At 54.1% G+C, this 25,428-nt stretch overlaps 1 protein-coding gene across 1 annotated transcript; it reads left to right on the top strand.

Moving 5' to 3' along the window:
• Nucleotides 1–302: 302 nt before the first annotated feature.
• Nucleotides 303–24,460, top strand: COL6A1 (collagen type VI alpha 1 chain). Its single transcript, XM_086615855.1, has 35 exons — nucleotides 303–411; nucleotides 1,189–1,318; nucleotides 3,552–3,752; nucleotides 4,065–4,224; nucleotides 4,427–4,549; nucleotides 4,644–4,664; nucleotides 4,861–4,881; nucleotides 4,982–5,026; nucleotides 5,300–5,353; nucleotides 6,523–6,567; nucleotides 6,672–6,698; nucleotides 7,079–7,105; nucleotides 7,207–7,251; nucleotides 7,502–7,555; nucleotides 8,323–8,385; nucleotides 8,817–8,879; nucleotides 9,052–9,105; nucleotides 9,193–9,228; nucleotides 9,402–9,464; nucleotides 11,566–11,628; nucleotides 15,259–15,321; nucleotides 15,785–15,847; nucleotides 16,324–16,374; nucleotides 16,464–16,499; nucleotides 16,977–17,039; nucleotides 17,529–17,594; nucleotides 18,244–18,279; nucleotides 18,625–18,661; nucleotides 19,534–19,542; nucleotides 20,413–20,546; nucleotides 21,631–21,740; nucleotides 22,050–22,233; nucleotides 22,457–22,631; nucleotides 23,058–23,087; nucleotides 23,850–24,460. Exons 1-35 carry the CDS (start codon nucleotides 303–305, stop codon nucleotides 24,458–24,460), a joined length of 3,072 nt encoding a protein of 1,023 aa, XP_086471981.1.
• Nucleotides 24,461–25,428: the final 968 nt, after the last annotated feature.

A 25,428-nucleotide genomic window follows, 5' to 3' on the forward strand; every position in this document is an offset into this window, starting at 1 on the left:
GTAGCCAGGGTGCCATGGCAGGTTCAACGACATCCAGAAGAAGAGTAAGGAGAAATTCCTCATTCGTTTCTGACTCACAGCTGACAGCCCCTGATCCCTCCCTCCCTCCTCCTCAGGCTGGAGAAGTCTCCTCCTCACCCTTACCCTCCTGCCTGTGCTTCCTCCCACTGGAACCAAGGGAAAAGCCGTAAAAAAATCTCTTCAGCGACTCCTGCCTCCAAACCGCGGCCTTTCTCAGCTGCCGGGTTCTCCTTCCCTGCTTTTTCTCTGATCCAGCTCAATGGTAATCTGAACCACGTACAATGAGGCTGCGAGACTTTCTGCTCACTGTGCTGCTCCAGGCCAGCTTCCTGGGGAGGGGCGCGTGGGCTCAGCGTCAAGATATCACCACCAGGGTCGCCAATGCAGAAGGTAAGCACGGGCTGCTTCCCAGGGTCTTTTTCCTCCCTGGGATCAGCAGAGAAGTCCAGCTGCTGCTCACGGCCACAGCTTTGTTGGGACGTTTGGGAGGAGAGTTTTGTTTGCCGAGGAGAGTGATTTGGGATTAGAGAGGATCTGCAAGACATATACCCACTTTTGATGTTTTTCTGGCTCTTTCTCCTCAGCTCTGTCTTGTCAGGTGTTATCAGTAGCACCGGGATGCAGGAGTGGGGGATAACAGCTGATACCAGTTTAGCTTTCTAAAAGATTTTTATTTTGAAACTGGCTGTTAAGGTGCCTTTGCTCTCCTCTGGAACGATATTTGTGCCAGGGCGCGACAGAAAACCATTAGTTTTTTATTCTGTTACTAATTTCTATCATGTCTTGGTTTTCCTTTTTCACGTGGTTGCTGTGGCTGCACATTATATTGTATAACAACTGATGTTGGTCTGGCAAAGTCATCCTTCGAATCTAAATGGGAAAAAAAAATGCATGGCTGTGAAATGCCACAAAGCATTGCTTTCTGAATATGCGTTTGGTCAGGCTTACCCTTCATGCCGAAACAGAAACGGGCGACCTCACCCGTGCGTGTGTGCCTGCGTGTCTCGCGTGGGGCTAGGACGTGAAAGCGGTTCCCCCAGCGCGGGTCCTGGGAGCCTGCTGGGAGGGGAGCCAGGCTGCAGGCGCTTGTGTTGTGGGGGGAGCCTGGGGTTTTGGGGCGATGCAGTGGGGCCACCTGCTGACTCCTGCCTCTCCGCTTCCTCCCAGACTGCCCCGTGGACCTGTTCTTTGTCCTGGACACCTCAGAGAGCGTCGCCCTGAGGGTGAAGCCCTTTGGGGACCTGGTTGCCCAAGTGAAAGATTTCACCAACCGGTTCATTGATAAGCTGACAAACAGGTACATCTGCCGGGCGTTCGTCCAGGATGCTTTAGGGATGGAGCCTGGGGCCGGGCGGGATGCTGAGACCTTCCTGTGTGCCCAGCCACGGAGGGAACTGAGGAAAGTCAGGATGCCAGGGAGGGGGGTGGGAGTGTCTCCTCCCTCTTCCGGTCCGCAGCCACCCCGTTTCTGGTCCCTCCATGCAGAGGGCAGCAGCGTGCCTTTAGCAGGGCCGCCCCCCAGAAAGCAAGGGCTTCCTGGAGCGGTAGACACGGCACTTCAGCCCCACCGCCTCCGGCTGGCTTGTCTTGCCGGGTGGTTGTTCTGTAAGGCCAAAGCAATGCCGATTCCCATGCCACCGGCTGCTCAGACCTGGGACAACCCAGCTGCTTGGGTGGCACCAGGGCACCTCTGACATTAAACCCAGCACTCAAGGGTGTCCTGCAGAGTAAACCCCCCTTGTAACTGGCACCTCCCAGGCCACCTTGTGACATTGAACCCAACTTTGGGGGCCCCTTATCCACCCTACTGCTCAGCTCTTTATCTACGTCCTCTTCACTCACCCTTGCAGCCACCAACCCAGGTCTGACCCTGACTTTCTCAGGGTGAGGGCACCCAGGGGCACCAAAGCTCCCAGATCCCAAATGGGTGCAATGCTGGGAACGGCTGCAGGCAACGGCCATGGCTTGACTGCAGGCAGGAGATCCAAGCATGCACAGGTGCACCATGAGTCCTGGAGGCACGTGGGTCCTGGAGAACCCCTTGGGACAGCAGATGTGTGCTGGTGCCCAGAGGAGCACCATGGGGATGTCCCAGTGCTGCACGAGCTGCAGGGGCAAGGTCCCCATCTCAAGACAGGTGGAAGGGGGCCAGCAGATCACCTGCAATTGCCCAGGCAGGAGAGCTACCCTACAAAGCATCAAGTGACCAAGAGCCTTGTGCTTGCGAACAACCTGCCAGACCTCCATCAACACAACATGACTGTGTCCCAAGCAAGGCACTGGACCTTGTTCAGAGCCCCTGCTATGTGTAGACAGATGGCTGGACCTCCTGAGCCCATCCCAAACACCCCTTTGGCTGCCTTGGAATTCCATCTGCTCCAGAGACATCTCCCTGGAAGCCACCACTGTGCACCCCGTGCTGTCAGACACCCAGTGTGTGGTCAGCATGGGTGATAGCGAGGCAGCTGGCAGCGGTGGGATGGAGGGGACAGCAGTGGGCAATGCTCAGGTGGCTTTGGAAAGGGTCCTGCTGGACAAAGAGAAGACAGGAGCAGTGAGGGATCTGTGCAACCCCATCCCTTTGGGATTGGCCTTAGCATCCTGAAAAGATCCTTTTTGAGGCACTGGGTATAGCATGAGGAGCCGCGATGCCTCTGTCCCAGAGAGTGGTGGGCACATGCTGTGTCAGCACACAGGACAGGGCTTCAATACACACACTCACCTGTCTCCAAGTCAGAGCACCCTTTGGAAGTAGGCATCCCTCTTTGAATTTAACATGTTCAACAGTGGAAAATGCACTGCAGTCCTGGGTGAGGTGTTTCGGCAGTAACCTGCCCCGCATGTGTGCACCTGTCTGTCTGGCTCAGCATCTCCGGTTCAGCTCCACCCACTGCAGCCTGGTACCTCTTTGGGAAGCTGTCATGGTTTAACCCAGCCGGCAATGAAACGCCACGCAGCCCCTCGCTCACCTTCCCCCGCCCCTGAGAACGAGGAAGAGAATTGAGAGGGAAAAGGGAAGGAGTCTCATGGGTTGAGATAAGGACAATTTAATAATAAAAATAATATAAAATGAAAAGCAATAATGATAATGATAATAATGATTATGATAATAATGATAATGATAATAATAAAATGAATGTATATATATTCATACAACAGGCTAAGGGGTAACATAACCAGGACAAAGGGTCCACAACTCCCCTTATGATTTGAACTTAGACATAGGACTGAGGGATAAACTGGCCAACTGCAACAGAAGCCTCTCTGCCGAACCGTCTGACCCTTGTGGACGCCCACCAGCTGCACATCTTTGCTCTTCCACCTGCTGAACAGACTGTTCTGCTCCCATGGCTGGCTTTGCAAGTGAAGCACGTCCCAGCCTTGCAGGAGAGCTGGGAGCCCTAGGAAATCCCTGCAACTTTTGGCAGGGGATCTGCATTTTGCGTGGTGGGCTGATGCGAGCAAAGTGGAGGTGGTGGGGGGGTGTGGACAAAGGTGCTGAAAGTGCATGTTCCGCTTTGTCCTTGCAGGTATTACCGCTGCGACCGCAACCTGGTGTGGAATGCCGGGGCACTGCACTACAGCGATGAGGTCGTGCTCATCAAGAGCCTCACCTCGATGCCCAGAGGCCGGAACGAGCTGAAGAACAGTGTCTCGTCGGTGAACTACATCGGGAAGGGCACCTACACTGACTGTGCGATAAAGCGGGGCATCGAGGAGCTGCTCATCAGGTAAGGTAGTGGGGCTGGGGTGGGCAGAGGGGGCGATGCTGGTGGCATGGCCATGGTGGATGGATGCTGGGAGCTTCTGGGGTAGGACATCCTTGTGCATTGTGCAGAGCAGTCCCCAGGGTGGGAGAGGAGGTCACTTAGGCACGAAATAGTCATGGGGGTGGCAGATTGGTAGTGCTCTGGCTTTGCAGGGATGAGGCATGCCCTGACTATAGGTTGGGGCACTGCCTGGGGTGAGTGTCCAGAGGTGCCCAAGCCAGATAAATCTTTTAAATCCTTGCGACGTTAAATCCTGTGTTTAAACCCTTGCAGTGGCTCCCATCACAAGGAGAATAAATACCTAATCGTGGTGACTGATGGACACCCTTTGGAAGGCTACAAGGAGCCCTGTGGAGGCCTGGACGATGCTGCCAATGAAGCCAAACATTTGGGGATCAAAGTGTTCTCTGTCGCCATCTCCCCCAACCACCTGGTAGGGACCAGGCAGCAGGGATGCCTCCTGCAGGGTTTCCAAGTGGGACCACAGGATCCTCGGCCTGGCAAAGGAGGCTCTGAGTGCCCCCTAGAGCCCCTCCTTGGAGGGAGGATGCAGGGCCCCAGGGTGGTCTCTGGAGATGGGTCTTGCACAGGTGCCCACAGGTCACACTCTGCTCTCCTCACTCTCCCAACCCTAGGACCAGCGGCTCAACATCATTGCCACAGACCATGCCTACCGCCGCAACTTCACCGCCACCAGCCTGAAGCCGACCCGGGAGCTCGACGTGGAGGAAACCATCGACACCATCATCGACATGATTGTGAGCATCGCCCAACCTCTGCTCAGCCTGCCCCCTCCCCTCCGGGCTCACCTATCCCTCTCAAACCCCCTCTCTTTGCTTTCTTGTCTTGCAGAAAGCCAACACAGAGCAATCGGTGAGTGTCCTCCAGAGCCCAGCTCCCCCCGACCCTGTGCCTGAGCCCGTCCCCTGTGGGTCACCATCGGCCAAGCAGGGGCTTGGTGGCACAGCCCTGCCCCTGCCAGCCTGGGGAGCTGCCCCCGAGCAGGGTGCAGCCTGGCCCTGGTGCTGCCCGCTGCCTCTAATGCTGTTTTCTCCTTCTCTCTGAGCAGTGCTGCTCCTTTGAGTGCCAGGTGAGTTGGGCGTTTGAGGCCCCCCATCCCCTCCCCTTGCAACCCCACGGCCCCAGGCTGTGCCTCGCTGGCTGGTCTGACCCACACCTCTCTCCCACAGCCTCCTCGAGGGCCTCCCGGACCTCCTGGCGACGCGGGCAATGAGGTGAGGGGCCAGCTGCGGCCGTGCTGTGGGATTGGGGTGGTGGGACGGGCTCACCGGGGATGCTCAGAGATTGGTGGGGCACAGGTCCTCAGCACCCTGCCACTGCCCCATGGAGGGGTGGATGAGGACCCACACCATGCTCCCATGCAGCAGACATCATCTGTTCCACAAATCCCTGGAGCATTCCTGCTACCATCCTCTCTCCTTTCCTTTCAACAGGTTGTTCTGTTTCTGGGGATGACAAGCTAACTTTATTTATGTTCTGTATTGCAGGGAGAAAGAGGCAAGCCAGGTCTTCCCGGCCAGAAAGGAGAGGCTGGAGCTCCAGTAAGTAAAGGACCAGCCCTGGCGACTCTGCACAGGAGCTGTTTTTTGGCCACTTCTGGCCAGACCTCTCAGGCGCATCCTCAGCAGCCCTCGCCCCTGCATCACCCCGTTTCCGTGGGGTAGTCAGTGGGGTTGTGGCCAGCTGTCCACCTCCGCAGCCACCCTGCCGAGCAGTGGCTCCTGCCAGGCAGCAGGATGGCCCCCTCCTCTGTTGCTACAAGGCTTCCTTGTTCCTCACCCAAAATAGCCACTCCTCCTGGAGGACATGTCTCTGACTCATGTATGCCAGCCCAGGGGTGGACTCTCTCCCGCATCCTCTGACATGACAAGCACAGCAGTGTTACAGGGAAACCTTTGGTAAATAATAAGCTAATAACATGAGGAAACTATTTCCCTCCTCCTCCCTTTTTTTTTGCTAGGTACGCTTATTTTGGGGAGGTGCATTTCTCCCACACACGTGAGTGTGCAGTTACTCAGCTTGTGTGTTCTCAATTTGGAAACCCTGTGTCATGCACACGCGGATCTTTCCTTCTGAAGAGTTTTCTGCCCCTCCCTTTCATCCCAGATGACTTGTCCTCAAGTGTCCAGTTTCCCTCATCCCCACGAAGGCCTGGAGATGGTGGAGGTGAAGGCAGGTCCACTCTGCCCTCCACAATCATAGAATCATAGAATCATAGAATGGTTTGGGTTGGAAGGGATCTCAAAGATCATCTAGTTCCAACCCCCCTGCCATGGGCAGGGACACCCGCCGCTACACCAGGTTGCTCAAAGCCTCATCCAACCTGGCCTTGAACACTTCCAGGGATGGGGCAGCCACAACTTCTCTGGGCAACCTGTCCCAGTGCCTCACCACCCTCAATGTAAAAAATTTCTTCCTTAGATCTAATGGAAATCTCCCCTCTTTCAGTTTAAAGCCATTGCCCCTTGTCCTGTCACTACATACCTTTGTAAAAAGTCCCTTTCCAGCTTTCTTGTAGCAGTGATTTCCTCTCCAGCAATGATCCCGTGCTCTCAGATCAGGCAAACAAGGAGTGTGGTTAGGGGAGAGGCTCCTGCTAGCGGGTATGGTGGTTGGGGGCTGAGCCCCACATAAAGAGTCTGGGGTAAACTGCCCCCTTGGTGGCTAGTGCCAGTATTTTCCTCCATAACACCATTTTCCTGTCCTCTAGGGCAGGCCAGGGGACATGGGACCTGTCGGCTACCAAGGAATGAAGGTACGTGGGGCTGCAGGGTCACAGGCATGCTTCCTAGATGGGCTAGAGGCTTTGTGCTGCAAGTGTTTTCATTCTCCCATTTTTCTCTCTCCTTCCATATCTAGGGCGACAAAGGAAGTCGAGGAGAAAAGGTGAGGATAGCAAGGACATGACAGGAGGGGGAAGGCTTCTCTGTGTCCCCCTGCTTAGTTAGCCTGGGCTACCCCTGCACCTGCGCAGTGTTGGGGTCTAGTACATGCCCATGCCGCTGTCTCCATCCCTCCTGGTGGCATCTCCAGTGCTGGGAGCGGGGATCCGACGGGAGATGCCCATTTCCAGCTGATGCAGCCTTGGGGACCAGGCAAGCACCGAGCAGTGGGCACAGCCAGGCAGAACGGGAGAGACTGGTGGTGTGCAGGGGCACGGTGAATGCCTGCACCCTCAGACCGAGCTAGTGTGAGGACCACAGCGTGGTGGGGGGCATGGAGCTGCTCTGTGCAGGGGCCTAGCATCTCTCTCCTTCCCTTTGCAGGGCTCAAGAGGAGCCAAAGGAGCCAAGGTCAGTCTCTGCTTTTGCACCATTTATTCTTTCTGGTTGATACCTGTGGGGAGAAGGGTCTTTGGAAATTATTTCTTCATGGTCCCTCTTCTCCGTTTCAGGGTGAGAAGGGCAGGCGTGGAATTGATGGCATTGACGGCATGAAGGTAAGTATCTGCTCCAGGACACCTTACTTAGCCTGACAATCCTGACTTTTGCCCCTCCAAAATCATTTTGGGGTCCCAGAACAAACTCAGTGTCCCATGTGGGACAGTTGGTCTTCCTCCCTGCAGATCCCTGTCCACCTGCCAGCCAGGGACAAGGCTGGGATGTCCCTTTCAGGGCGCTGGGGTGATGATGGATGGGGTCTTCCCACAGGCATCGCTCATGGGGACTCCTGCTTTGTCTGTTTGACAGGGTGAAGCTGGATACCCTGGGTTACCTGGCTGCAAAGGCTCACCCGGATTCGACGTACGTACCTTGTGGGTGCCCCTCGCACGCGAACAAACCAGCGCAGCCGGTCTGCCATGATGGCGCGTGGAAACGGGGAGCCCCTCAAGAAGGGGAGCTGTGGGAGCAGGGAGTTGCTGTACTTGAAAATACTCCTTTAGACATGTGATGCTCATCCCAGCAGGGCACCTCAGGGGTGTCCCCGGGGCAATCTGCCTTGTCCTTGCCTGGAAGCTGTCCCCCATTGCATGGCGCTGCACAGGAAGCCACATGCTGGGGGACCATTTGGCTGGAGGCTGTTCAGCACAGGGAACTCGGCAAAGAAGAGCTCAGTGCCAGACAGGAAAACCCAGGATTAACCAATTTCAGACTGCTGTGACCCATCACCCATAAAATGTTGGAGATTTTGGAGGACTCAGGAAAACATTATTCTGACATTGCATTTCTCTGGTTTCCCTGCTTGTTTCTGTGCTCCCAGGATGACACATTGTGGTGGTACCAGTATCGCTGCAGACCAGCCACAGCAGCCCAACAACCACCTTTTCTGCCATTTTCCCCTGAGCTGCAGAAGCACACTCAGTTTTGCAGCGTTTCAGCAATATGGCTGCAGCGTTGCTTGCACGGCTCCATGGTGCAAGCGTACTATGCCATCCCTGAGCGCATGTCCCTCCTGTCCGTCCTGCTGGGGAGCTGTGGGCCAGGCTGATGGGATGCTCGGTCCATGCCCTGTTTCCCACAGATAGTGATACCGGGTTGGTTTTCAGTGATGCTTCCTTTATTTTCAACAGGGAGCTCAAGGCCCGCCTGGACCGAAGGGAGATCCTGGTGCTTACGGACTCAAGGGAGGAAAGGTGAGCCACTCTGCCCAGCCCCACAGGGAAGGAGGGGTGCTGGGACCCCTCTCCTGCAAGAGGGAGAGGTGGCCACTGGCCCATCGCTGGCCTCTTTGTGCTGCTTGAGGGCAAGCCCAGGACGCTGCCCGTCACCCACAGTAAGATCTGGCTGGTGTGACTCTCAGCATGCCCAAGGCTAGCATGTGCCCACAAGCCTGGCACAAGCATCCCTGGCATATTGGGGGGCTGCTGTGAAAAGGTGCCTTGCACAGGGCAGGTGAAGGGGGAGGTGGATCTACTAGGGATGGGGAGCATCTTGGGGAGGGATCACAGCCCAGAAAGGGGCTTGGGGTGCACCAGGGCTCCTGACGGCCTCTGCACCACGGGAGCCAAAATCCACTGCTGGGCGATGGACGCAGTCTTGAAAAGTGCCTTGTGCCCTTGTGAAGGGGGAGCCTGGGGACGATGGAAAACCTGGCCGACAGGGGATTCCTGGCAGCCCTGGAGAGAAGGTGGGTGAAATGCCTGTGTGTGAGCATCCCCTGCCCTCTGTGAGAGGCAGAGGTCCCCTGCGTCAGCCTTGGCTTTGAAGCAGAGCTTGCCCAAGGCTCTGTAAGCATGCAGGGCTTGGCTCTGAAACCTCCTGACTTGTCTCATTTGCACCCCTGTGTCTTACTCACTCAGGGCGCACCTGGAAACCGGGGTGAGCCTGGACCGACAGGAGAGACGGGTGATGAGGTGAGCCCTTTGCCCATGCCCGCAGTGCCTCTGTGTGTGCTTGCCAGCCATCCCCACTGCCTGACCACCCCTGTTGTTTCTCTGCAGGGTGCTCCTGGTGCGGATGGTCCTCCTGGAGAACGGGTAAGTGAGGGAACCACTGCTAGGCTCCGCTTCAGCAGGGCACAGCAGCGGCTGCTACCCTGCAGAGGGGCAGAAGGGCTGGGGGTGAGCCCTCTTGGAAGTGGGCAACCAGGGAGGGTTTTGCTCCTGCTGGGAGCAGGTCCTGATTTTGTGTTCTCACCATCTCCTTGCAGGGCAGCAATGGAGAAAGAGGCCCCCCAGGCTCACCAGGCGACCGCGGGCCAAGAGGAGAGCCGGTAACTGTGCCCACGGGGTAGCTTTCAGTGGCTGCTTGCAATCGGGTTCATGCTTGGCAGCCAGGGGCTGGAAATAGGTGCCCAAGTGGCTGACTGCACCAGTCTGCGGGCCAGCAGGCAAGCTCAGTGCCTTTACCTGCCAGCCCGGAGGCAACCTGCTGTTGTCCCCCAGCAATCGCCCCTTTATGCTGTCAGCTAATCACCAAACAACCAAAACCTGGAGGAGAATGTGCCCAGCAAGCCAAGAGCAGGCGTAGGGTGGTCAGCCTCTGCCTTGTGTCTGCAAAACCGGTTGATGGAGAGCAAAGAGGCAAGGTGTCCTCCTCTGGGTCCTCAGGGGCTGTGTGGGGTACCAGGGCACAGGTACCATTAGTGGCATGGCAGCACGCGAGGGTGTGAAGGGGACGGGGAACACCCTTCCCTCCCCTTTTGGGTGGGAGTCACTAGGAAAGTATTTTTCCTGCCTGCTGGGAGTGAATCACTGAGCGTGAGGGTGAAAGGGACAGGCAAGAGCCCTCAGCAGGCCAGGACAAACATGTGGCAAGCAGCAGAGGTGCCACGCATGCCGGGGAGGGACGAGGGATGCTGCTGCGCAGGGAGGAGGTGGCAGGAGCCAGGGCGTCCAGCAGCAGCATCCCAACTGGTGGCCAGCCGTGTCTCAGCACTGCTGAGTGGCCGCCACCGCACCGCTTTTCCCCTGTTCCTGCAGTAAGGACACCCAGTACCCATCACCACCTCGGAGGAGGGGAGGCAGAGGTCCGCCCTGGGGAGGGGGTGGCTCTGGAGGGGGGATGCTGGCAGCCTCTCTCCTTTCCTGTTTACTGCCGGAGAGCAGCAGCGCTGCTGCACGTGGTGTGCGGGGCAGATGTGCACAGGAGGTGAAGGCACGCCAGTGTCCTGGAGTTAAATTGTTCAGCAGACGATGGGATGCATCCTTCCAAGTTTTAGTCCAAGCACGAGGCTGCGTAACCTCGCCAGAAACGTCACCACTGGCGCTCAGGGCACTTTGGAAGTTGCATTTTATATTTACTGTTTGGCTTAGGCATCCGCAAGCTTCAAGCCTGCAAACAGCAGCTCTAGGTTGATGAGCTTTCAGCCACTTTCCTCAAAGTTTGAAGTCAAGTGTGACTGTCATGGGAAGTTCCTGAATGCCTCCCTTCCCTGTGGGCTGGAGTCTGCCTGGCCCCACATCCCAGGGCTGCAGGCAGAGCAGCACCTTGTGCAAAGGTGCCCATCTTGCAGTGCGTGGCGCTGGCTGATCTCGGGGGTGGCTTGGCTGCAAGGTGCAAAGCTCTGTGCTTAGCTGTCACCCAGCCCTGCAAGGGGTAACGCTCTGCTTTGCAGTGGGGGGAAGTTTTCTCCGGAATTGCCAGGAACTTGCAGCAAGCCCTTGGACTGCAGGAATGGGGAGCTGCGCCTCCTCACTCTCCTTTGTGCCTCCCTGGCTTGCTCGCTCCTGACCATGGGTATAGATAGGGAGGGTGTCCCAGAGCCAGCCTGGGTCTGGCAGGCATGCTGCCCTGTTGGGACACAGCTCTGCTGAACTGGTGGAAGGCTGTCCCCGTCTACAATGGTTAAGTGAAAGTGAAGCTAAGCTATGTCCAACCCTTCGTCATTTACTTCTGTTGGGGCTGCTGGGGTGCAAAACCACCTAGACTCAAGTTTTCCTGTCTCTCCTGGGCTGTCAGCTCTCTGCAAACAGCCCTAACCTGGCTCAGGGTGCTGAGCGCTAGCAAAGGAGAGGGGAGAGGATCAGCAATGAGAAGTGAGGACGTCCTTCCCCCATCTACTCATTCTGTTTGTAAATCCCCTTACCTGCACAGGGACAGCCAGATGGAGGAAGAAGGGTAGAGGAAGGAAGCTGCTAGCTCAGAAGGTCTTTCTGTTGGCTTGAAGGTGGCCACGCTAGCCCATCTCTCTCTCCCCATATCTCTGATAGTTTCTTACCCAACTCCTTGAAAGCCTTCCTGTTTGGGTGACCGCGTTTCTATCTAGCATGTGCTATTGGTGCTGCATCCCTGATCCCTGTCGAATGCAGGGCTCTTTGCGCTCTGTGCCTGTCCCTCTTTGAGTTTCTCATGCCCTCTGTATGCGTTTTCAGGGAGAGCCTGGACCACCCGGTGACCAAGGGCGGGAAGGACCCCTCGGACCACCTGGCGACCAGGTAACAGCTTGGTTTAACCTTCTGGATCTCATGTGGAAGTGGCTAGGGCAGAGGGGAGAGTGGGGTAGGGGGCTTAACTGTTGCCACAGCATCTTGGGGCAAGTTCTCAACATCTTCCAGATCAGTTAGCAAAGCTGGTGAAGAGAGGCATGAATTTCTAGAATAACCTAGAATATGAACAGGGCTAAAAAAAATGGAGACTTGGCTGCTGGGCTGGGGACAGAGCAACGTCCACACCATTTCCCAATCCCATGGAAACAGATGTCGACACGTCTGACCGATTTGGAAACTGGCAAGTGCGAGCTGCAGCAATGCACAAAACATTCAGGCCTGGGGCCAGACGCTGCACGCCTCGGTCAAGGGAGTCGATGAGACATCTTGTGTCAGCAAGGATGGCCTGATGGGGCCTCAGCAGTGCCCCTGACACCCTTGGCATATGCAGAGACAGTCTGTCCCAAAGCCAGCCTTCCTCAAGTCTGCTTGCTGCGAGGTCCGGCCCTCCTGCTCTGGGGTCTGCTTGTCCTCCTGTGCCTCAAGGAACATTCTCAGATGCCAAGGGCTTTCTGGAGAGCAAAGCTGGCTACCTCCAGCCTGAGGAAGGCTTCTGTCTTCTGCACAATTAAGGCTCTTTCTTCCCAAAGACATACCCAGCTCCCAGTCAATAACTCTGGATCTGGAGGTGTTGCTGGGTTAATCCTCCATGGCAATAGCACTGATTGCAATGGCCGACAGGTCTTTTCACCTGAGCAAGCATGCTTTGACGTTGTCAGTGGATAGAGCTCTATGGGATAACTCCCCTCCTATCCATACCATCAGAGTTTTGACAGAGCCTGAGATACAAGGAAGCATCAAGATAAACATTCCCACACTGGTGGACCAGGACTTCTCCAATGGACGAAACATGGAGACCAGCGTGTGGAAGAAGAGCAGACAGCTTTTGAACTCCTTTATGGTTGACCAAGTGTTGAAGAGCCCCAAAGATCTGGAGTGCAGCCAAAGAGTTTCTGGCAGCATACAGCTTATTGGGCACTTCTGCGGCAAGAGCTGTCATTTCAGGAGTTGGCCCTGGTAGGAAGGCAGCTCTTTGGATGTGTGCATGTAATGGACCAGTGCTGCAGGCTGACAACAGCAAAGGAGGAAGGACTGGAGCTGCTCTCTGCGTGGCAGAGGGTCATTCCAGGTTCAAGACAGAAGAAGACAAGAGTTAAGGTGGAGATTTGATGCAAGCCTGGGAGCCGAAGCTGTGCAAGCAGGCTGGGATAAATCCTGCCTCCAGCCAGCCTTCACTGGTGGGGAGGAGGAGGAGAAAGAATGCTTTCCCTGCTGTCACTAAGTCTGAGTCAAACCCCTGTCAGAGAGGGAAGCATTACAGAAGCAGCTCTGATGCCTCCCCAGACCAGAGACTGCTCCAGCATCTCCACCACTCCAGGGAGATTTCAAAAGCAGTTGCAAAGCGAGGAAGTTTTTTCCATAAGCTAAGGAAAAACGCTTTTGCTTGGCCAAATTAAAAATAAATGCGTAATTGGGCTTGGGCAAGAGTAGGACTTTGGCAAACAGAAGTGTTTTTCAAGCCGTGTTATCTGCAAGCTCTGGCTCTTTGAGCGTGTTTCTCTTGGCCAGGGAAAAGGGCTCCTGCTAACCTGTGACTCCCTTCCATCCTCTTTCTATCTGAGAGAAGTTAAAGGTCAGCATGCTCTTTCCCTGATTCTCAAGGGCAGGTTTGGTGGTCCCTCTCTCTTCCTTGCCAAGATGCTGGTCCCTGCTGTGGTTCTTGTGACACACAGAAAGGTGATGGACAGGGAGCTGCTAAAGATTTCCCAATCCCAAATCCTGCATCTTCATAAACTTCTCCAGGGCCGTGAGGGATTTGGGCTGCATGCTGCGGAGAGGCCGTGTCCGGCCCGCACGAGCCAAGGGTGCCGTGGATCCAGCTTTGGCTGACGTGAACAATCATGAGTTTCTGTCCTCCTTTCCAGCTTTCTCTCTTCCGTGCTTTCATGCAGAAGTAAGGTCACATGCCTTTGAGCAGTTTAGTGCTCTGCTCCGCACTGTGTAATTTTAAGTCCTCTGCACCCACCAGCACACCTTTCCTGGGAAGAAGGGTGTGTGCACAGCACATGGATGTTTGGTACCAACTTCTCCCAGCCACTGTCGTGCGAAGAGGAGCAGAGACAACAGCTGGAAAGGAGGAGAAAACTTCCTTCCTCCACTTATTTGCACTTTTTAGCTGCAAAACGGGCTGGGCTGAGCCGCCACGCGGAGGCAGCTCCCGAAAAGCTCAGAGTTGCTGATGGTGCACCAAAAATACAGAGGAAACTCTTGGGCACGTGCCGCTGCTGTGCTGAAGCCCAGGTATCGTTGAGCAAGTGCTGCCTTCTGTCTGCCAGGAGACTGCAGTCGCGTGAGTCATCGCAGGAAACGTTTCGGAGGTTGGGAGTCTGGAACTGGCGTGACCGCTGCCTACAGCAGCGACACTGGTGGGGCCGATTGCTGAGCCATTGCTTGCACCCACCACAGCTTGCTCTCTGCCTTCCCTCTGCCCACCTCTGTCATCCCCACCACCTGAGGACCAGCTGCACACCCGACTCCACATGAGATGATGCCTTGTTCAGGCATTTGGAGCTGTGGGCGAGAGCATCGTTACCCAATCGTTACCCACCATTGTTACCAACCTCCTAGCAAGTAAAGCCTGTGAAAGGCTATTGGCACCCAGCAGAAGGTGGAGGGGTTCCCTTGGACAGCTGTTGGAGCTCTTGGAGAAAAAAAACTCCTCCCACCTCTCCTCTTGTCCTTGGCTGTCTCCAGCCAGCCCTGCAGCTGATGAACCAAGTGGCTGCTGCCCAGATGGGATGTGGCAGAGTGACAGCTCTGGTCCATTCCAGCACACACTTCCAGGGCTCTGCAGCCTCCTGAGGACAGATACTCCCTGGAGCTGTGAAAGGGCCTTCACCAGACGTGTCCGAGTCTCAGGTCGTGGGGAGGGACTCTGTGGAGGGAGATCTGTGTCACCTTCAGGGTGATGTGCTCCACTGAAGACCTTTCTCTGCCCCTGAGGCACCTCTGTCACAGACGATGAGATACCACTGTGCAACCCAGCAGTGCTTTGCTGCTGGAAAGCATCATCCCTGCCTCCCTGGTTCCTTTCCCCACCAGGTCCTCTGTCACCAGACCGAGGTGTGAAGGAGACGGACGGCTTTCAGGGCCCTGGGAACTCTGCTGGGAGGCTGCTCCCTTCCGCAGCCCGGCTGCCACTGAGAGCACATGGTGTTCAACCCATGCCTGCAGTGTCATGTCTTGGCCTGGAAAGCTTCTCGTTTTGGCTTGCATGCAGCAGGGATCTGGCCAGGGCCACCTCTGATGGGGCTTTGCAGAGAAAGCAGAGCACAGGGAAGCATGGGGAGCTGCCGCCTGTGCAGGCAGGGGGGCACAGGGGAGCTCCTGAAGCATCTCACCACCTGTGTTATCCCCCACCGTCAATAAGTCCTTTCTTGTGAGGCTTGATAAGGCGAATGTGACTCACCCATGGGGTGACCCCACCCACCCCATCATGAAATGAAGAGACCAGCCCTCCAGGGCAGGAGCTGCATCGAGAGAAAATCCTTGTTGTGAGAGCTCTTTGTGTTTCCCTAGGGCCCGGTTGGACCCCCAGGACCCAAGGGCTACAGGGGAGATGACGGCCCCCGCGGCAACGAGGTCAGTTCTGCTCCATCACTGCATCTTCTGGGCAGAGGGAATGAAGGGCAGATCAGGAGATGCTGCCCCTTAGGGCTGTCCCCAGATTCCCTCGGATCTTGGAAACCTGTTGTAGGTACAAACTCAGGTGTTCCTGGCAGACACATTGAGGTGTTTTCCATGGGTCCTTAGGGTAAGGCTGTGGCTGCCTTTTTCCCCACCTCCCAGAGGCCATTCCATGGAGAGGGTAAAACTTCCCATCATAGAAGCTGGGGCAGCTGCTCTCCAAGGGTAGCCACCTGAATCTGCCAGCAGATCTGACACCCAGAGCAGCAAGCAATCTGAATCCCAGGCCTAGCTGTGGGCTTTACATTGCTCTTGTATAAGCAAAGCACCTCCCATGATGGTATCTGGTTGCCTCAGAAGGCATCATTTTCCCAGAAAGAAGAACAGTATACAATGCTTGACCTTCTGCTCCTTCCAGGGCCCAAAAGGATTGCCTGGAGCACCCGGGCTGCCAGGAGACCCTGGCCTGATGGGAGAAAGGGTGAGTGATATTTGTTTGGGAGGATTGCGTGCGATATGGAAAGGATGTACAACAGGCTGGTTCCACGCAGCATAACCCACGTCAGGGAGAAAAGGAATTACACTCTCATACGGCTGAGAAATGCTGGGAAATTTTGCAAGCAGCCTACTTTTGAATATACATCCTATCTGCAGGCTCAGAGAGATGTATCTTGGGATGCACTTTCTAGCAACAGAGACCTGATACCTCCTAGTGTGTTCCCAGCCTGTGGCCATATCCCCAATCGGGACAGTGTCACCCTTCTCTTGGTGGCTGTGCAGGTCACACACAAGCAAGATGTCCTTTTTACCAGCCTGCAGCAGTGTGCAACCCACCAGTCGCATATTTTTTGCCCATATATGTGGAGATAAACTGTCCAAGGAGGGCAGGATCCTGTTGCCATGCTACCTAAGGGATCTGCTTTTCACTGTCTCACATATTTCTCCCTTCCTTTCCAGGGGGAGGATGGCCCTCCTGGGAATGGCACAATTGGATTCACAGGTGCCCCGGTAATTATTTTTTTGTGTGCTGCTTTGAAACGGTAAGGCCGTTATTTCTGCGTGTCCAACCTAACATGCTGCTTTTCCTTCATCCCCAGGGGCAACCAGGAGACAGAGGTGACCCTGGCATTAACGTAAGCGCGCTGCCTCCTCATACACCCCACAGAAATTTTCCTGGCCGGTGATTTGGCTCCTAGAGCCTCTCCATCAGCTGCATGGTGAAACGGGCTCCCTGAAGCAGCCTCCTCTTCCAAAGCCCTCTTTTCGTTCTGCGCACCTCTCCCTGCACTGGATGCTTCTGGTGCAAGTGTCCTGCCTTGATGCACTGATAGAAACACCCAAGGATGGCAGCCTGGGCTGAGTGCTCTCGGATGCATCCCTGGAGCCAGACTTTGTGTTTGGGAGTACCACCCAGGGGGAGCTGGATGGTGCTATACCAGTGGAAGCCACCTAAGAAGCTGTGTTGCTCAATAGCACTGCAATCTGGTGCTGGGGAGCCTGTACACTGCTCTTTGCCTCCCTCCCAAGCCAGCTCTCACAAAGTCACTGCATGCCAGCACTGATCTCACCACAGCTGACCATGCAGGAGTCTCTTCTGTACTCTTTTTCAGGGAACAAAAGGCTATGTCGGTCCTAAAGGTGATGAAGGAGAAGCTGGAGACCCTGGCAACGATGTGAGTAATCTGTACAAAGCTGAATCATATTTCTCTTTGAGCATGGTGTAGGAGCTGTGGGCTGGGTCTCTAACACTGCCTCACCTGCGGGTCAGAGCCCATCAGGTTTTGTGAGTCTGCAGGTGCCCTTTGCTGCTGAGCGGTGTCTGATGGCAAGGGGAGCTCTCTCCAGATGTTTGTTTTGTGTCCCACAGTTTAGGGCTGGCAAACCTCCAGATCCATTAGATCAAGTTAGGTATCGTTTCTGCAGGGTTTTGTATGCTTCCAGATAGCACCAATGTCTGCCCCTCTGCAGCACCATTGTCCCATGGAGGGAGATTTTCCTAGTATCTATCCTGACCCCTCTCCAAGTACTGACTCGTTTGGTTGCGTACAGCAATCTCAACGTTTTTGTAGTTAAGTAGGGCTCAGCAGACACCTGGAAGGGGGAAATTGCTGCACCCCAACACACACAGATTCGTGGATTTTTTTGTTTTGTTTTCATCCCAGAATCTGACCCCTGGCCCTCAGGGCATCAAAGGAGCAAAGGGCCACAGAGGACCTGAAGGCCGCCCGGTAAGTGAGGATCCTGATAGGGTTTGCACCGATGAGCACAGCGTGCCGGGCTGATGGATCTCCCGACAGCAGTGTGCTGCTGCAGTTTGAAAACCCACGGCTGCAGTCTGGGACACACGTCTCTGACATCACGTCCATCCCAAATCAGGGCAGAAAAAGCAGGTGCTTGTGCTTTTTCACAAGCATTCTTGTATGGCCAAGGTCGGTAAGGGCAAGCAGCCCTTTGGAGCAAGCCTGAGAACGTTTCAGTTCATGTTGAATCGCCGCTTGCTTGCGCGGCCTTTCGTTGGCGTGGAGGCTACAGGAGAGGCATCTCCCAGGCAAATTGCATCCATCTATCCATAACCTGGATGCTGTGACGGCAATGACAAGCCATGTCACACGCAGTGCTTGTGCTCACTGCCTGCAGTGAGAGCTCACCTTCACACCTTGGTGGGCATGGCATGCGTGGAAGTGGGTCTTCTGCCCCCCGCTCCCATGGGGCACCAGGGCATTGTGCAAGCAAGCAGATATACCCTCTCGAAGGTAAAAAAGGCAAAAACTGGGAAGCCAAGAGACTTTTCCAGACTCTGCATTGCTTAGAAAGGTATTGGCAGAGTAGGGGTTCGTCTGCTCTTGTAACTGCTCTCTCCATGCTTCTGTTTGACAGGGACCACCAGGACCCGTGGGGCCTCCAGGGCCAGATGTGAGTGGGACAGAACTGGGGTGCTGCTTGCTTGCTTGGTTTGTGCTTCCCCTGCCCCTCAGGATGGCTCCTGGGAGGGGGTTGCTGCTGGGGGAGCCATGTGGTCCCGGGTGGAGTGGTGGCTGGCCCCCATGACTGTCCTAGTGAGTCCCACTGGCCAGATTTCCTTCATGCCAGTCCATCCCAGCCAGTGCCCTCCATAGCGTGCCCCAGTTGCACGTCACTCATTTCCAGATCAGTATCTGCTTTGAGGGTGCAAAGGAGCTGCGGGGGTGGTGGGCAGCATCTGGGAGCCAGGCAGCTGCCTTCACTGCTCTTCAAACTTTTCTTTACCTCTGTCTTCAGGAATGTGAGATCTTGGACATCATCATGAAGATGTGCTGTGAGTATCCCTGTACCATTCCTCCTGCCCTCCTCGGCTCCTTGCAGAGTGTGACATGGCTGCTTTTTCGCTGGTCCCTGGGGAGCAGGGCTGTCCCCGGGCAGCATGCAGAGGGATGCCATGGGCATCACTCCCCTTCCACAAGTTGCAATTATATCAGTGAGATGGGAGAGGGGTGGGAGGTCCTTCCTGCAGCTGAGACAGCAACCAAAACGAGGCAAATCTTCTGTGTCTTGCTGTCCCAGGGACTCCCAGTTCAATCTCTAGAGTAGGTCATGTTTCACGTGAGCGTCCTGCCAACCAATGTGCTGTGTCTGCAGCTCTGTGCGTGCACAGTTACTCTTCAAGGATATTATGAGCAAATCTGTGTAAAATCTTTGTGCGGACCGTTTTTTTTTTTTCTTAAATAGCAGGACATGACGTTCCCCCTTGGGAAAGGGAGGTCTGTTCTGGGGTGTCCTGCCATGGGCAGCAGCAGCGTGCATGTGCTGCAAAGGGCTTCTGGCCCACAGCCAGTAACGAAGTGCTGGAAGGACACAGGGTACTTAGGGAACTGAGTTTGAGCTCCATATTCTGGTGATTTATTTAATCCGTCCGGGATTAGCTTTTATTTTGATTTAAATAAGAATGCATCAGCGTGTGCAGAAACAGCTCTGCTGCATGCAGTGCTCTGGATTGGGGCATCACAACCTGAAGCAGTAGATAGATCTGGATATTTCAAACAGGAGGGAAACCTCCATGAGCTTGAATTGTCTGGATGGACCAGGTGTCTTTGGATTTGCAGAAATACAGATCTGCAGCCTTTTTTAGTGTGTGAAAAACATTCCTGTCCGGCTTTTTAACATTCTCTCTTTCTCTCCCTTCTTCTCTAGCTTGCTGCGGTGAGTGTTACTTGGCAAAGTTGCTCTGCAAGCTTTAGCTAGCCCTTCTCCTTGCATGCACCCATCCCTTTCCCTTCTCCTTGCCTTCTGCTACGGAGACATTGTGAGAGCCCAGGAGGGAAGACCGAGCAGGCAAGGGAGAGCAGCGAGCTCTCCCTGAGGGTGCTGCACGGATTTGGAGGCTGCTGTGGCTGGGTCCTACAACCGGAAAACTGTTGTCAACTTGCCCTGTGCCAGCAAAGCTGCAGCAGGATTTTCTCCACCCTATTTGCAGTTGAAAGGGATATCAGTTCAGGGCATGCTGTAGATCCAGCTCTGTCCTCCTCCTCCCAAATCCTGTGCTGGTCTGCAGAGAAATGTGCTGGTTTTTTTTTTTTTCTCTAATGCTGTCCTGATGGCGTGGGTCTGCAGTCCTGAAGGAAGAGCCAAGGGCACATGATGTCCTTCAGCCATGGGAAAGAGGGGAGCAGGCTGAGTCAGCCTCCTCCAGCCCACCAGTGTCACCTCTGTTCTCCTGGGCTGGGTGAATGGAAGAAGTGAGAAGGCTTATGAGGAAATGGGTTTTGGGATAATTACTGGGTGTTTTAAGGGTACTCACAGCTCAGAAGTGCTACGTGTCTTATAAGCAGTGCTGAGGAAAACGCAAACGGAAGAATTAGTAAGCTGCCTCTTAGGTTTCCTACGTAGCTCGTTTGCCACTTTATTTTACACTGTGCTTTGTGGGTAGATATGGCACAGGCACCCACCTGGCCAGGGCTGACAGCAGACACCAGCTGCTCGCTTTGATATGCCTCCCTGCAAAACGCCCTGCTCTGAGCACATGGCTCAGGTAGAAAACACAAGCCCCTCCACTCCTGTGCCTTGCTGCAGAGTGCACCTGTGGTCCTGTCGACCTCCTCTTCGTGTTGGACAGCTCGGAGAGCATCGGCCTGCAGAACTTCCAGATTGCCAAGGACTTCATCATCAAGGTCATCGACCGCCTGAGCAAGGATGAGCGTGTGAAGGTGAGATTTCCACTTAGTGCCAGGATACACTTCTTTATTATTATTGCACTCATTTATTTTTCACTGCAAGCTTAAAGACAGAGAGATGCCTTCACTCCAAAGAGCCTCCACAAGGCTTAGCTTCAAGTGTGTAAGTGGGGTCGGTCTTGATTCCTCCCAGATTCATAAAGTAATGGAGATGAAACAGCAGTTTGTTATCCCAAAATACAGATATTTCACTCTTTCTGGGCAAAGAAACTCTGCCTGCTGTGGCTGTGAACTCTTCCTCCATGTCCTAGAGCAGATGGCTCATAAAGTATTCATCTGATCAGTCAGTCTCTCAGTCTCTTCCTTGTCCTGATGAGCGTTTCAGGTGGCTGGAGTAGATAACATGAGGTGTGTTGCAACTTCCCTTAGCTCCCTGATGGCCAGCCCCCAGGCACCCTTGTCTGCCCCCAAGACTGGGTTTAGGTTACCAGTTAAGCACACTACTAAAAAGGACCTTTGCAGCAATATTATCCCAGTAGTGAGTCTTTCAGTCTGAAGAGGGACACAAATGCTTACTCTCCTAACCCTTCCCTGGTAACCCACTGTGCACGGGAAGTTTCGTTTACCTCTGTGATTTGGAAGGGATGTTTGGGATCCAGTTTTTCCTTAAGGCATAACCAGACACATCTGTAGCACATGAGCTGTAAAGCCCCAATGACCTGCCGTTGGACACTTACATGGTCATGCATGGGTCTCTTTGGCTGGCAAAGAGCCAGTAACAAGCAGAAAGGCTAGGGCTGTGCAGCAAAGCTACTGTGTTGGAAGAAAAACAGAAGTTTTGAAAAAACATCTATTCCTAGCCACCCACCATGGCCAATGGCTTGTGTTGAGACCACTGAGCTGGGTAACCTGGGTTTGAGTCTTGTTTGACTGGCTCAATGAATTGGTCCCTATGTGCATCCACTCCTGTTGTGGCTCCTTTTGCCTGGAATAAGGCAGAGGAGAGGCAGCAGAGCCTGCTGTGAAAACATTCAATACAAACCACTAGCAGGATTTCTGAGCTCTCCAGAGCTCCCTGACTTATCTGACCCTAACTGGCTTCTGTTTTTCCCATCAGTTTGAAGCTGGGGAGTCCCGTGTGGGCGTTGTGCAGTACAGCCATGACAACACTCAGGAGCTGGTGGCCATGGGGGATGCCAACATAGACAACATCGGGGCACTCAAACAGTGAGTCTATGGGATCTCGGAGCATCATGCAGAGACCTGAGCCAGGGACACCTACACACCTCCTATCCTTCCTCTCCAGGCCAGCAGCTCCTGCAACTGCAAGGATGCTAAATGTTCTTTAGTGGAAAGTAGTGGTTAATGGCATTGTAGGTGGTGCTGAGGCCAAGGAGCTTGCTGGTTTTCCACCTAAAGACCCGTGCAGGGATGTTACCCTGCCTCGCATGCATGTCAGAGAGAGATGTGTTCTCAGGAGCTCCTTCAGTATGCATGGGACAGGGCTTGCAGGCTCACTGGTCTCTGTGCTTTCAGGGCAGTCAAGAACCTGAAATGGATAGCTGGGGGCACCTACACTGGAGAAGCCCTGCAGTTCACCAAGGACAACCTGCTGAGGAGATTCACCTCTGACAAGCGCGTTGCCATTGTCATCACGGACGGACGCTCCGACACGCTGCGGGACCCTACTCCGCTCAGTTCTCTGTGCGATGTCACCCCGGTAAGGGCATGGGGGAAGCACCCTGCCTGCGGGGAACCACCGCACAGCAGCCATGCATCAGAGTAGTGCTGGGTCTCTGGGACAGCCATGTCTTTGCTACCCAGTGCTAGGGCAGTGAGGACACGTGTCACTGGAAGCACTCTCACAAAGTGACAGGTACTCAAGTTTATGAATGCATAAGATGATGAATACATCAGGTGATGGACTCTTAACTCCCCTGCAGGTGGTTTCCCTTGGGATAGGTGACATTTTCCGGAACCCTCCGAATCCAGATCACCTGAATGACATTGCTTGTTTAAGCAGACCAACCAGGCCAGGATTGTCCATTCAAAGGGACAACTATGCCGAGCTCCTGGATGACACCTTCTTGCAGAACATCACCTCATATGTCTGCCAAGGTGGGTGAAAGGTTGTGGTTGGAGGCAATAAAGAATGTGGTGAAGATTGCCTCAGCCAAACGGTGAGGGATGCAGGCTGCCCTCCCTGCCTTGCCCTAGCCATGCTCTTAAGCAGCTATTGAGGGAAAAGCACAGCTTTCAGGGCTTCGTTAAATAAGGCACAAAGACATCTCGTGTTTCAGAACACTTGGTGGCCAGGTCCTAGTCCTCCTCTGCTGCAGGACACCTCTGTCCACAGCATTTTTGAAGCACGCACCTCTGCACTTTCTGACGCACATTTATAGCCTTTGCACAGCGCCTTGTACAATGTGGCTGTGACCAAGGTGAGCGTTTGTCCTTGCTCTGGCTTGGTGGGAAGCTGTGCTGTAGGAGAAGCCGTTAGCCTGGGTGAGGCAATGACATTACTCTCTTTAATTTTCTTAACAGAGAAGAAATGTCCAGACTACACCTGCCCAAGTGAGTATTAACTCCTCATGCCACATGAAAGGATGGTGGGTGCTGCGGTGGGGGAAGTGGGAGTCTGTGTTTGCGGAAATACATAGCTTGGAGATCTCTTGGAACAGGGAGGCTCCTGGGCTGGAAAAGGGAGTAAACCTTGCCAGACACTCGCGGGGTCTCTCACACACTCTCCAGCCCAAAGCACCTGAGGGAAAAGCCTAGAAAGTTGCTTTTTTGGCCCTGCACACCTAGAAAGAAGGTTGTTCCAGATTTAGCCCTCGCAGGCTTTAGTTGAGGCAGGTAATGAGATCAGCTGCTATGTGGTGGTGAGAGCACGACTGAAAATCAGCACTGTGGCAGGGATATTTGAGAAAGGTGCTTGAAAAGTGAGTAAACCTCCAAGTCAGAAGCGTATACAATCCTCAGACTCACCATGGAAAGAAGCCGGCCTCGAGAGATGAAATGCAAGGACAATGTAAGTCAAGGAAAACATGCTCTGTATTTAAGCAACAAGTCTCACTAGGTTATCTAAATCAAATAAGTATCTGGGAATTCAGCCTGTCGTAAACCAAATAAAAGAAGGAACGACAGGGTAAAAGGACAAGTGTAGGACAGCACTGAGGTAGGGGAAATCAAGCTAGAAAATACCTAGAGACTGGGGATTTCCCTAGTTTGGCAAGGCAGGAAGCCTGTGAGACAGCCAGTGACTTCACCGACTTCACACGGAAGAGTCGGGAGGAGAGATGCAATGTAACAAACCCTGGGCCTTTCCTGTTGCAGTCACCTTCACCGAGCCGGCAGACATCACGCTGCTGGTGGATAGCTCCACCAGCGTGGGGAGCAAGAACTTTGAGACCACCAAGAAGTTTGTGAAGCGGCTGGCAGAGCGGTTCCTGGAGGCTGGCAAGCCTGCCGATGATTTTGTGCGTGTCTCAGTGGTCCAGTACAGTGGTAGGAACCAGCAGAAAGTGGAAGCTCAGTTCCAGTACAACTACACGGTCATTGCCAAAGCCATTGACAACATGGAGTTCATTAACGATGCCACGGATGTCAATGCTGCTCTGCGGTACATCACAGGGCTGTACCAGCGGTCTTCCCGTGCTGCGGCGAAGAAGAGGGTGCTGGTGTTTTCCGATGGCAACTCTCAAGGGATCACCCCGAGGGCCATTGAGAGGGTCGTGCAGGAAGCTCAGCAAGCTGGCATTGAGATCTATGTACTGGCGGTGGGTAGCCAAGCCAACGAGCCCAACATCCGTGTCCTGGTCACGGGGAAGAGCGCAGACTACGATGTGGTCTATGGGGAGCGCCATCTCTTCCGTGTGCCTGACTATACCTCTCTGCTACGTGGTGTCTTCTACCAAACTGTCTCTAGGAAGATAGCTGTTGACTGAGCATCTGTGTGGGTTTCTGCTAAGGCTGTGCCTGCTTCTGTCTCATCTAAAAATGAAAACCAACAAAACAATTTTTTTTAATTAACAGTATTCTTGACCAACTTGAGGGATTTGCGTCTATGCAGATAGCCATAGTGCCACAGCCTGGCTGTGCATAGTCCCCTTCCTTCTCCCCCTGCTTTATCATCTGCATCTCTACTCTCAGCCTCAAACCTCCCCCTCTGCTCATGACTGCCTCTCCCTGCCCACAGCAGGCAAACACAAACACACCTAGCAATAAGCTGCCCGAACACCAATAGCAACCTCATACCGCTGTTTTTTGCCGAGAAAGAATCAGGATGAGGAATTTCGTACCACTAAGGACTAGCCTATTCTCATAAGGCTAATTATGCTCTTTCCAGATACAGGGTTTTTTTGTTCATTTGCCTCTTTCCTTCATACATCATCTGAGCACTTGCCCAGCTCACAAGGGTCCTAATCCAATGCTGTGCTTCAAGTGAAACGTTCAACACTTCAGCAAGCTTTGAGAGGGGATCGTTGTCATGACTGGCAGGTTTGGTTCATACCTCCCATGCCCAGGGAGGAGGGCTGGACTTCATTATCCAAGCTGAGTTGAAGCATCTCTGGCCTCATGCCATGGGATGGGGCACTGACTTCCCAGGGCTGGGGTGGAAGTGGGTGGTGGAGCATCCCTCATCACTGACACTCCCATTCAAGGCCAGGGGGCTGGGCACCAACCAAATGAAAGATGGACAGCAGCCACTGGGGAGAAGGGAAGCTCTAGAAGAAGCTACGTAACTGCACTTCTTCACTAACTGATCTCATGGTCCTACAGTGAAACCAGGAACCTCATGAATAACCTGACGACTTGCATTATGGTCCAAGCTCCATTCTGGAAAATCTCTCTGAGCCCAGTTAGTGGGATTTTTTTTAATTTTTTTTTTTTTTTTTTTTTTTGAAAGCGTCAA

The sequence above is a fragment of the Tauraco erythrolophus genome, chromosome 8 (assembly GCF_009769465.1).
Source record: "Tauraco erythrolophus isolate bTauEry1 chromosome 8, bTauEry1.pri, whole genome shotgun sequence".
In the NCBI taxonomy this organism is placed as follows: Eukaryota; Metazoa; Chordata; class Aves; order Musophagiformes; family Musophagidae; genus Tauraco; species Tauraco erythrolophus.

Excerpts from the sequence above, each read along its gene's own strand:
- COL6A1 (XM_086615855.1), top strand. The coding sequence starts at position 303 with ATGAGGCTGCGAGACTTTCTGCTCACTGTGCTGCTCCAGGCCAGCTTC. Across the intron at positions 8,880-9,051 it reads CTGGCAGCCCTGGAGAGAAG|GGCGCACCTGGAAACCGGGG; the intron begins GTGGGTGAAATG and ends TTACTCACTCAG. Across the intron at positions 16,375-16,463 it reads TTGGATTCACAGGTGCCCCG|GGGCAACCAGGAGACAGAGG; the intron begins GTAATTATTTTT and ends CTTCATCCCCAG.